Source organism: Delphinus delphis, chromosome 13 (genome assembly GCF_949987515.2).
Source record: "Delphinus delphis chromosome 13, mDelDel1.2, whole genome shotgun sequence".
Classification (NCBI taxonomy): domain Eukaryota; kingdom Metazoa; phylum Chordata; class Mammalia; order Artiodactyla; family Delphinidae; genus Delphinus; species Delphinus delphis.
In genome coordinates, this window is record NC_082695.1 from 31501195 (window position 1) to 31513997 (window position 12803).

The following is a 12803-nucleotide window of genomic DNA, read 5'->3' on the forward strand; positions in this document are numbered from 1 at the left end:
TCATTTGTGTTTCCATACAAATTGTGAAATTTTTTGTTCTAGTTCTGTGAAAAATGCCATTGGTAGTTTGATAGGGATTGCATTGAATCTGTAGATTGCTTTGGGTAGTAGAATCATTTTCAAAATGTTGATTCTTCCAATCCAACAACATGGTATATCTCTCCATCTATTTGTATCATCTTTAACTTCTTTCATCAGTGTCTTATAATTTTCTGCATACAGGTCTTTTGTCTCCTTAGGTAGGTTTATTCCTAGATATTTTATTCTTTTTGTTGCAGTGGTAAATGGGAGTGTTTTCTTGATTTCACTTTCAGATTTTTCATCATTAGTGTATAGGAATGCAAGAGATTTCTGTGCATTAATTTTGTATCTTGCTACTTTACCAAATTCATTGATTAGCTCTAGTAGTTTTCTGGTAGCACCTTTAGGATCCTCTATGTATAGTATCATGTCATCTGCAAACAGTGACAGCTTTACTTCTTTTCCGATTTGGATTCCTTTTATTTCCTTTTCTCCTCTGATTGCTGTGGCTTAAACTTCCAAAACTATGTTGAATAAGAGTGGTGAGAGTGGGCAACCTTGTCTTGTTCCTGATCTTAGTGGAAATGCTTTCAGTTTTTCACCATTGAGGATGATGTTGGCTGTGGGTTTATCATATATGGCCTTTATTATGTTGAGGAAAGTTCCCTCTGTGTCTACTTTCTGCAGGGTTTTTATCATAAATGGGTGTTGAATTTTGTCAAAAGCTTTCTCTGCATCTATTGAGATGATCATATGGTTTTTCTCTTTCTATTTGTTAATATGGTTTATCACATTGATTGATTTGCGTATATTGAAGAATCCTTGCATTCCTGGAATAAACCCCACTTGATCATGGTGTATGATCCTTTTAATGTGCTGTTGGATTCAGTTTGCTAGTATTTTGTTGAGGATTTTTGCATCTATGTTCATCAGTGATATTGGCCTGTAGTTTTCTTTCTTTGTGACATCCTTGTCTGGTTTTGGTATCAAGGTGATGGTGGCCTTGTAGAATGAATTTGGGAGTGTTCCTCCCTCTGCTATATTTTGGAAGAGTTTGAGAAGGTTAGGTGTTAGCTCTTCTCTAAATGTTTGATAGAATTCGCCTGTGAAGCCATCTGGTCCTGGGCTTTTGTTTGTTGGAAGGTTTTTAATCACAGTTTCAATTTCATTACTTGCGATTGGTCGGTTCATATTTTCTATTTCTTCCTGGTTCAGTCTTCGAAGTTTATACATTTATAAGAATCTGTCCATTTCTTTCAGGCTGTCCATTTTATTGGCATAGTGTTGCTTGTAGTAGTCTCTTAGGATGCTTTGTATTTCTGCGGTGTCTGTTGTAACTTCTCCTTTTTCATTTATTGATTTGAGTCCTCTCCCTCTTTTTCTTGATTAGTCTGGCTAATGGTTTATCTATTTTATCTTCTCAAAGAACCAGCTTTTAGTTTTATTGATCTTTGCTATTGTTTCCTTCATTTATTTCTGATCTGATTTTTATGATTTCTTTCCTTCTCCTAACTTTGGGTTTTTTTGTTCTTCTTTCTCTAATTGCTTTAGGTGCAAGGTTAGGTTGTTTATTCGAGATGTTTCCTGTTTCTTAATGTGGGCTTGTATTGCTATAAACTTCCCTCTTGGAACTGCTTTTGCTGCATCCCATAGATTTTGGGTCGTCGTGTCTTCATTGTCATTTGTTTCTAGGTATTTTTTGATTTCCTCTTTGATTTCTTCAGTGATCACTTCGTTATTAAGTAGTGTATTGTGTAGCCTCCATGTGTTTGTATTTTTTACAGATCTTTTCCTGTAATTGATATCTAGTCTCATGGCATTGTGGTCAGAAAAGGTACCTGATACAATTTCAATTTTCTTAAATTTACCAAGGCTTGATTTATGACCCAAGATATGATCTATCCTGGAGAATGTTCCATGAGCACTTGAGAAAAATGTGTATTCTGTTGTATTTGGATGGAGTGTCCTATAAATATCAATTAAGTGCATCTTGTTTAATGTATCATTTAAAGCTGTGTTTCCTTATTGATTTTCATTTTGGATGATCTGTCCATTGGTGAAAGTGAGGTGTTAAAGTCCCCTACTATGAATGTGTTACTGTCGATTTCCCCTTTTATGGCTGTTAGTATTTGCCTTATGTATTGAGGTGCTCCTATGTTGGGTGCATAAATATTTACAATTGTTATATCTTCTTCTTGGATCGATCCCTTTATCATTATGTAGTGTCCTTCTTTGTTTCTTGTAATAGAGTCTATTTAATGTCTACTTTGTCTGATATGAGAATTGCTACTCCAGCTTTCTTTTGGTTTCCATTTGCATGGAATGTCTTTTTCCATCCCCTTACTTTCAGTCTGTATGTGTCTCTATGTCTGAAGTGGGTCTCTTGTAGACAGCATATATATAGGTCTTGTTTTTGTATCTATTCAGCCAATCTGTGTCTTTTGGTGGGAGCATTTAGTCCATTTACATTTAAGGTAATTATCGATATGTATGTTCCTATTCCCATTTTCTAAATTACTTTGGGTTCATTATTGTAGGTCTTTTCGTTCTCTTGTGTTTCCTGCCTAGAGAAGTTCCTTTAGCATTTGTTGTAAAGCTGGTTTGGTGGTGCTGAACTCTCTCAGCTTTTGCGTGTCTGTAAAGGTTTTAATTTCTCCATCAAATCTGAATGAGATCCTTGCTGGGTAGAGTAATCTTGGTTGCAGGTTTTTCTCCTTCATCACTTTAAATATGTCCTGCCACTCCCTTCTGGCTTGCAGAGTTTCTGCTGAGAGTTCAGCTGTTAACCTGATAGGGATTCCCTTGTGTGTTATTTGTTGTTTTTCCCTTGCTGCTTTTAATATTTTTTCTTTGTATTTAATTTTTGATAGTTTGATTAATATGTGTCTTGGCATATTTCTCCTTGGATTTATCCTGTATGGGACTCTCTGTGCTTCCTGGACTTGATTAACTATTTCCTTTCCCATATTAGGGAAGTTTTCAATTATAATCTTTTCAAATATTTTCTCAGTCCCTTTCTTTTTCTCTGCTTCTTCTGGAACCCCTATAATTCGAATGTTGGTGCATTTAATGTTGTCCCAGAGGTCTCTGAGACTGTCCTCAGTTCTTTTCATTCTTTTTTTCTTTATTCTGTTCTGCAGTAGTTATTTCCACTATTTTATCTTCCAGGTCACTTATCCGTTCTTCTGCTTCAGTTATTCTGCTATTGATCCCATCTCGAGTATTTTCCATTTCATTTATTGTGTTGTTCATCATTGTTTGTTTCATCTTTAGTTCTTCTAGGTCCTTGTTAAGTGTTTCTTGCATTTCGTCTATTCTATTTCCAAGATTTTGGATTATCTTTACTATCATTATTCTGAATTCTTTTTCAGGTAGACTGCCTATTTACTCTTCATTTGTTAGTTCTGGTGGGTTTTTATATTGCTCCTTCGTCTGCGGTGTGTTTTTCTGTCTTCTCATTTTGCTTATTTTACTGTGTTTGGAGTCTCCTTTTTGCAGGCTGAAGGTTCGTAGTTTCTATTGTTTTTAGCGTGTGTCCCCAGTGGCTAAGGTTGGTTCAGTTGGTTGTGCAGGCTTCCTGGTGGAGGGGACTAGTGCCTGTGTTCTGGTGGATGAGGCTGGATCTTGTCTCTCTGGTGGGCAGGTTCACGTCTGGTGGTGTGTTTTGGGGTGTCTGTGGACTTATTATGATTTTAGGCAGCCTTTCTGCTAATGGGTGGGGTAGTGTTCCTGTTTTGCTAGTTGTTTGGCATAGGGTGTCCAGCACTGTAGCTTGCTGGTCGTTGAGTGAAGCTGGGTGCTGGTGTTGAGATGGAGATCTCTGGGAGATTTTCGCCATTTGGCATTATGTGGAGCTGGGAGCTCTCTTGCTGACCAGTGTACTGAAGTTGGCTCTCCCACCTCAGAGGCACAGCACTGACTCCTGGCTGCACCACCAAGAGCCTTTCATCCACACGGCTCAGAATAAAAGGGAGAAAAAGTAGAGAGAACGAATTAGTGGAAGTAGCAATAAAGAAAGAAAGAAAGAAAGAAAGAAAGGAGGGAAGGAAGGAAGGAAGGAAGGAAGAAAAAGAAAGAAGAAAAGAAGGAAAGAAAGAAAGAAAGGAGGGAGGGAGGGAGGGACAGTGGGAGGAAGGAAGGAAGGAAAAAAAGAAAAAGAAGATAAAGTAAAATATAAAGGTATTAAATTAAAATATAATTATTAAGAAAAAATGTAAAGAAAAACAAAAACGGATGGATAGAACCTTAGGACAAATGGTGGAAGCAAAGCTATACAGACAAAATCTCACACAGAAGCATACACATACACACTCACAAAAAGAGGAAAAGGGGAAAAGATCATAAATCTTGCTCTCAAAGTCCACCTCCTCAATTTGGGAATATTTGTTTTCTAAAGGAGGGAAGGAAGGAAGGAAAGAAGGAAGGAAGGAAGGAAAGAAAGAAAGAAGATAAAGTAAAATAAAAGTTATTAGAATTAATTATTAAGAAAAAAAAAAGGGACGGATAGAACCCTAGTACAAATGGTGGAAGCAAAGCTATACAGACAAAATCTCACACAGAAGCATACACATACACACTCACAAAAAGAGGAAAAGGGGAAAAAATCATAAATCTTGCTCTCAAAGTCCACCTCCTCAATTTGGGATGATGCGTTAGTCTATTCATTTATTCCACAGATGCAGGGTACATCAAGTTGATTGTGGAGCTTTATTTAATCCGCTGCTTCTGAAGCTGCTGGGAGAGATTTCCCTTTCTCTTCTTTGTTCTCACAGCTCCCAGGGGCTCAGCTTTGGATTTGGCCCCGCCTCTGCATGTAGGTTGCTGGAGGGCGTCTGTTTTTCCGCTCAGACAGGACGGGGTTAAATGAGCCGCTGATTCGGGGGCTCTGGCTCACTCAGGCCGGGAGGAGGGAGGGGCGCGGAGTGCGGGGCGGGCCTGCTGCGGCAGAGGACGGCATGACGTTGCGGCAGAAGAGGGCGTGAAGTTGCGGCAGAGGACGGCGTGACGTTGCGGCAGAGGACGGCGTGACGTCGCGGTAGAGGAGGGCGTGACGTTGCAGCAGCCTGAGGCGCCGTGCGTTCTCCCGAGGAAGTTGTCCCTGGATCCTGGGAACCTGGCAGTGGGGGCCTGCACAGGCTCCCCGGAAAGGAGGTGTGGATAGTGACCTGTGCTCACACACAGGCTTCTTGGTGGCGGCAGCAGCAGCCTTAGCGTCTCAGGCCCGTCTCTGGGGTCCGCGCTTTTAGCCGCGGCTCGCGCAGCCTCTGGAGCTCCTTTAAGTAGCGTTCTCAATCCCCTCTCCTCGCGCACCAGGAAACAAAGAGGGAAGAAAAAGTCTCTTGCCTCTTCGGCAGCTCCAGACTTTTCCCGGACTCCCTCCCGGCTAGCCGTGGTGCACTAACCCCCTGCAGGCTGTGTTCACGCCGCCAACCCCAGTCCTCTCCCGGCGCTCCGACCGAAGCCCGAGCCTCAGCTCCCAGCCCCCGCCCGCCCCGGCGGGTGAGCAGACAAGCTTCTCGTGCTGGTGAGTGCCGGTCGGAACCGATCCTCTGTGCGGGAATCTCTCCGCTTTGCCCCCCGCATCCCTGTTGCTGCACTCTTCTCCGCGGCTCTGAAGCTTCCCTCTCCGCCACCCGCAGTCTCCGCCCGCGAAGGGGCTTCCTAGTGTGTGGAAACTTTTCCTCCTTCACAGCTCCCTCCCACTGGTGCAGGTCCCGTCCCTATTCTTTTGTCTCTGTTTTTTCTTTTGCCCTACCCAGGTATGTGGGGGGGTTTCTTGCCTTTTGGGAGGTCTGAGGTCTTCTGCCAGAGTTCAGTAGGTGTTCTGTAGGAGTTGTTCCAGGTGTAGATGTATTTCTGGTGTATCTGTGGGGAGGAAGGTGATCTCCGCGTCTTACTCTTCCGCCATCTTCCCCTCGTCTCTCCGCCATCTTCCCCTCGTCTCTCCGCCATCTTTTCCTCGTCTCCTATACTTTTTAAAAGAAGGATTCCCTTCCTTCTGACTTCGCCCTCTTTCTTTTTTGTGGTGCTAAATCAAGGTAAAATAAAGTTTCCCTCTTTTAACGTAGTATTAAGTGAAGAAGAAGGCATCCTCTTTTCTTCTTTTAAAACTTACACGAAGCTACTTATTTTTACCCAATCTTCGTAATAATTTAACTCCTGACTCGGATTTTTTTTTTAATTTTTGTTTATTTATTTTTGGCTGCGTTGGGTCTTTGTTGCTGCACATGGGCTTTCTCTAGTTGCGGCAAGCAGGGGCTACTCTTCCTTGCGGTGCGTGGGCTTCTCATTGCGGTGGCTTCTCTTGTTGCGAAGCACAGGCTCTCGGCGCGCGGGCTTCAGTAGTTGGGGTACCTGGGCTCAGTTGTTGTGGCTTGCCGTCTCAGTAGTTGTGGCTCACGGGCTCTAGAGCACAGGCTCAGTAGTTGTGGTGCACGGGCTTAGTTCCTCCGTGGCATGTGAGATCTTCCTGGACCAGGGATCGAACCTGTGTCCCCTGCATTGGCAGGCAGATTTTTAACCACTGCACCACCAGGGAAGCCTAGAACTTTTATTATTGCTGAAAAAACAGAGATGAGTATCAAGAAAGTTACTAGTAGGAGCTTCCAAACCTTTCAGGTCAATGTGTCTTTTTTGAAAAGTTTTTTTTTGTTAAGCCATATGTTAGTTTTGCTTTATTCCTTGTCACTTCTGTTTGTAACCAGGTCATATGTTTATTTTTTTTCTCTAAAAATTAAATGCCAGTTTGCTTGATTGTAAACTCTTGCTGTGTATTTGACTGTGATGGGTTCTTCCTAAATAAAATTAAGAAAAACATACAGGTAAATTTTCAGATGCAATTTTATATTCCTTACTGCCTAGAAATTCCAGTGTCAGTGTGAACATAACACGTGTGGTGATAGCTGCAATCGGTGTTGTCCTGGGTACCGTCAGCAGCCCTGGAGGCCCGGCACTGTTTCCTCTGGTAACACGTGTGAAGGTAAGTTCACTGAGAATTGCAAGGATGTGAAGTTTTCCCCCTTCATATGCTTCAGTTTATGGTGACTTAACATCTGTAAGTAGTAAATAACTGGTTTTCTTAGTTATTCAAGTAGTTCACAAAGAGGCAGACTACCTTAATAAAATTTAAAGGATTGAGACCCGAATGCATTGATTATCAATTTGCTATTTCTCTAAGATTCCGCTTCGCACATGTTAATTTATTCTTTATAAATTTGGATTTAAATTTTAAATAGGCAATATATTCACAAGGTTCCAATATCTACAGTATATAAAAGTATATTTATATATTTCTGTGTCCATCCTTCCTACTTTTTATTATTTCCTGGTAGGTTCTTCCTGAAATGTTTATACAAGTAAAGCATAAGTTAGTATATTCCAACACATCACGCTGTTCGTACACAGAACCTGATGTGCTGTGCGTGCCATTCTATGCATTACTTTTATATTTAACAATATATCTTAAATAAAATATCTCCATATTAACACTATGAAATGCTGTTTTAAAAGCAGTTGCACTGAACTCCATTATATGGATGTAACATAATCAAAACAGCTACCTACCCGTGGTATTTTGCTTGTTACAAGTCCTTTGTTAACACAAGCAGTGGTGCAGTAATTCACCTTTGTCATTGACAAGTGAGCAAGTGCTTCTGCAAGATATGATCCCAGAAGACAGGTTGATGAATCAAGTGGATATGCATACGTATAATTCAGGTAGCTACTCCCCAATGCCTCTGAAAGATTGCTACTAAAATGACTTCTTCTATAATTTTAATTTAATTTATAGTCATCAAAATTTACTAAAGGAGGGAAGGCTTTTCTTTATCTAGGACACGGTATCTGTATTAATTGAGATGTTAAAATATTCTCCTAGAATGCAATTGCCACAATAAAGCCAAAGACTGTTACTATGATGAAAATGTGGCGAATCAGAAGAGAAGTCTGAATACTGCCGGACAATTCAGAGGAGGAGGGGTTTGTATTGATTGCCTGCAGAAAACCATGGGCATCAACTGTGAAACCTGTGTGGATGGATATTACAGACCACACAGGGTAAGAGCGCCTCAACTGTCGCCCAGCTTTGCGGTAGAAAAGACATTCAGGCCGCCACGCATCAGTCTCAGTATTGAAGACATTTCCTTTTGCAACATTTCATCTGTATTCTTACAATATGCTGGTAGTGTTCTTTAGGTATCAGTTTCCTGCTCTATCCATCCTGTTTTCTTGCTCAGGGTAGGATGTTCACCATTGTTACTTAACTTGAATTGTGGGTCTACTGGCTACATCATCTCAGAGTTTTGTGATAGTAAGTGTCCCTGTGGAGAGTCAGCCAATAACTAAAGCAGCTGTATCTTGCCAGTAGGAAGTGGTCACTCCTCAGTTGACACCATATGTAGCTGTCACGGGAATCCCATGGTGGCTAAGTCATAGGAGAGGCTTCTACATGTCTCCAAGAGATGGCAGAGTGAGGGGATGGGTAGCAGTGATAATGAAGAAGGATGACACTTTGCTAATGACGCCAGCTGCTGTCACTGTCAAAAAGATGTTTGCACTTTTTTTTCTGGCTTGACCTACACCCTCTGGGTACACAGAATCATTGTGATAGTCACATCTTGGATAAAAAGTCAATAGCTTGTCATTGGTATTATTCTCAATGTTAATACTAATATTGCTGTTATTTCTAGCAAGATAATCTAGGGCAACCTCTGCCTTTCAGGTGTCACCTTATGATGACAACCCTTGTCATCCCTGTGACTGTGACCCTCTGGGGTCCCTCAGTTCTGTCTGTATTAAGAATGACCTTCATTCTGACTTACACAGAGGTGAGTACTTGATTCATTTTTGTGCTTGTAATTGATTGTGTGTGCGTGTGTATGTGTGTAAGATTTGTACCTAGTGAGACTGTTACCATTGTGTAATAATTTAGTGGTGTGATTCTCTATTGATTCTTTCACTCACCAAATATTTACTAAGCACCTACTACGTGTCAGGCAGTCCTCGAACAAGATGACCAAGGTCCCTGCTCACAAGCAGACAATAAACGAACAAGTACATAAATAATATAAAGCCAGGTAGGAATCAGTGCCCTGGCCATAAAGCAAAATTAGGAATCATGATGGGAGGGAGGTAGAGGGTGGAAATGGCAATGTTGGGACAATGAAATGACATTTGAGAGGTTAATTAGCTTTTGACGAAAGAGGAAATAAGGCTCGGTTTCAAGTCATACGTGAAACAGTAAATAGCAATCACTCTACTTAGCGCTCAGAAGATATGCAGAGCCTTTAGCATACATCCTCCCACAAAGCAATCAGATCCCCCAGTTAACTTTGTAAATGTCAGTGTTCTTTCCATTTCAAAAACTGGCAAATGGACTTGCAAATACCAGAGTCTCCTGAGGAGGTGGCATCTGTCCAGAGACCCCTGTGACCCCCTCCAGTGCTCCATCACTAGCAGTGAGGATGGATATTGCTCAGCAGGGAGGGATGTGCTGTCTGTGGGCCCTGCTGACAAGGGGGAGGGTAAATTACAGGAGGGAGTTGATTCTTACCTGCAACGCGTGATGAGATGCTGGGACTGATGACAATCACCCTTGATTGGGTTCATTTTCAAATATATATCATTTCAACTTTTTTTTGGGGGGGGGGTACGCGGGCCTCTCACTATTGTGGCCTCTCCCGTTGCAAAGCACAGGCTCCGGACGCGCAGGCTCAGCGGCCATGGCTCACGGGCCCAGACGCTCCGCGGCATGTGGGATCTTCCCGGACCAGGGCACGAACCCGTGTCCCCTGCATCGGCAGGCGGACTCTCAACCACTGCGCCACCACGGAAGCCCTCATTTCGACTTTAAATCATGGCCAATAAAAATTATTTTACCCAATTTATAGGCAAGGAAACTGTAGCTCAGGGTACTTAAGAACCTTGGCCAAGAGTACACAACTTTCAAACCTGGCATTAGAAGCAAAGACAGTGCTTATTGCCCTCCACCACTGGCTTATGTGCTTTAAAAAAAAAAAAAAGCTTGATTTTGTGATATGATTGACTACCGTACAGTACACCCATTTAAAGTGTACAATTCATTGTGTTTCGGCATATTCATGGGTGCAGCCGTCATCACAATCCAATATTGGTACATTTTCATCTCCCCATAAAGAAACCCCTTCCCCACTGGCAGTTGTTGCCTGTTTTCCTCCATCCCTTTGCCCCAGCTCCAAGCTCTAGGCAGCCACGGATGTAATTTTTCTCTAGAGATTTGCTTATTCTGGCCATTTCGTATAAATAGAACCATACACTATGTGGTCTTTAGTGACTGGCTTCTTTCACGGAGCATAATGTTTTCAGGGTTCATCCATGTAGCACGTGTCAGTACTTCAGTGCTTTTGATTGCTGAATAATACTCCATTGCATGCATGTTTAACTTATCCACTCATCGGTTGATGAATATTTGGGTGGTTTTGACTTTTTGTCTATTGTGAATAATGCTGCTACAAACATTTATGTACAAGTTTTTGGGAGGATGTATGTTTCCATTTTTCTTGGCTAAATACTTAGGTATGGTATTGCTGGATCTTATGGTCACACTATGCTTAGCATTTTGAAGAAGTACTAAATGTTTTTGCAAAGCTTCTGCACCAATTTACATTCCCACCAGCCTCTGTGCTTTCCATCTGTCTTGTTCTTTCTTTAAACCAGGAGTTGTCAAACTATGGTCTATGGGCCATATCTGGCACCACTGTTTTTTATAAATAAAGCTATACCCATCTATTTATGTATCATCTGTGGCTGCTTTCAAGCAATACGGGCAAAGTTGAATAGTTGCAACAGAGTCTCTGGCCAGAAAGCCTAAAATATTTACTCGCTGGCCCTTTTTAAAAATAGTTGGCCAACCCCTGCTTTAAACCTCTTTTACCTTCCTGTTGGGTCATTTTGCCATTTTTCTTCGCAGGGAAGTGGCCGGGTCAGTGTCCATGCAAGGAAGGTTACGCAGGAGAAAAATGTGATCGCTGCCAGTTTGGTTATAAGGGTTACCCTGCGTGTGTGCCCTGTGACTGTAACCCAGCCGGCAGCGTGAATGAGGAACCCTGCTCTGAGGCTTGTCTCTGTAAGGTATGTGTGGAGGTTAAAGCTGCCCCAGAGTTTCCTTTGAGATGTCCTGAAAATGGGATGCATTTCATTGGCTCAGATGATCAGGTCCTAAGCAAAGCATCGAGGTGAAAGCGGAACTCTCCCTTCCCCTGAGCCTTCCTGAGAAGCATGACATTATGTCACAGTGAACTGGCCAGAGAATATATCCTTGGACTTAGATGGGCACCTGATTTTCTCTTTTGGTGCCTTCTGGGTGATGGCCAGATACTCCAGAAGTATTTCTGTGACTTCCTGGTTGAAACCAAATACTGCTTTTCTTAGGCCTTGGCCTAATGCCTCTTCTGTGACATCCTTTTTAAGCTTTATGTTTAGAGGAGAACCAAGTAAACACTACATTTCTAAGAACATTAATTAAAGGCAGATAGATTCTTTTGGACTTCTCTTAAAAAGGAATTGAACAATGATAAGAAATGCATGAATCTGGTACCAGGGAGGCGTTTTCTGGCTATCTGACACTAATAACCATCTCCCCGTAATTCAGCGGACTTCCAGCTGTGTCTTGTGTTCCTTCCCATGTAAGCAGAGTCTTAGGTACGTTACATATAATGAAAAATTATCTTGAGCATTTATTAACAACACAATTACATAGTCCTCTTCAGATTTTAAAATGCTTGAAAGATCTGCAGACATAGAAGATTTAAAACAAAGCAACACGAAAAAGCCATTTAAATATAAGGACCAAGCTCTAAGATCCCTAGCCTCAGTCTTGACTACAAAATCAAATGATACGTATTTCAGACTATCTGGAAATCGTGACATCATGAGGCTTCGCATTGACTTTGAGTGTCTTTTTGTTTACCTGTGTCTCTGGATCGCCAGACATCTTTCTTGCTAATGTCATGTTAATGTCATTGTAGTCTGCCTACCTATTGGTTTCAAAAGCTAATTTTTTACTCCAATTTGCAGGAGAATGTTGAGGGGAAACATTGTGATCGATGCAAACCAGGATTCTATAACTTGGAGGAAAGGAACCCCCAGGGCTGCTCGGAATGCTTCTGCTTTGGTGTCTCTGACGTTTGCGACAGCCTCTCCTGGCCAATCAGTCAGGTGAGGGAATCCTTTGAGAGCCAGGAACTGTGTCAGAAAGCGATGAGGCTGTCTTTTCTGTAACACCACTCTCATCCTTTGGACCGACGTCGGCGTGGATCAAAGGCTGCCCACTTACCAAAGTGTCACTAAAATTCCTAGATCATGTGTTTGTTCCCTCATACATTTTCCTATGGAAGCAATAGGATGCTGCGGCATTGCAGAATGCATCGTGTGTAAATTTCTTCTGTGGGGAAATGCATGGAGTTGTGGGGTCAGATCTTACCCCACCAGCCCCACCCCGGTCTCAGGCCGGGAAGCATAGCAGGACCTGGGGACATGCAGAATTTTCTAGCTCGAAGAAGCAGGCGAGGTGGGAACGCAGCAGGTGGCACAGTTTATGAGGAGAGGCAGGGTACTCCCTTTGTTTGGGGAATCGAGAATTCTGGGGGAACGAGTTCTGGGTGAGTGCTGAGTGGGTTCTAGGGAGGACAGGGTGATGGCTGGAGGTTAGGGCTAGTCCCTGACCCTCCCTCCTCCCCTCCCTCCTCCCTCCTCACCAGCGTATGGGGAGGAGGGATTCGGATCAGTACTTGAGAATGGGGTGCGTT

General features: G+C 42.4%; 1 protein-coding gene across 1 annotated transcript in view; it reads left to right on the forward strand.

Moving 5' to 3' along the window:
- LAMA1 (laminin subunit alpha 1) overlaps positions 1-12803 on the forward strand; it is a 150365-nt gene that overhangs the window by 50169 nt on the left and 87393 nt on the right. The window contains exons 7-11 of the mRNA XM_060027766.1: positions 6883-7000; positions 7898-8076; positions 8741-8846; positions 10967-11127; positions 12073-12213. Coding sequence (XP_059883749.1) covers positions 6883-7000; positions 7898-8076; positions 8741-8846; positions 10967-11127; positions 12073-12213 — 705 coding nt within the window. The remainder of the gene's footprint in view (positions 1-6882; positions 7001-7897; positions 8077-8740; positions 8847-10966; positions 11128-12072; positions 12214-12803) is intronic.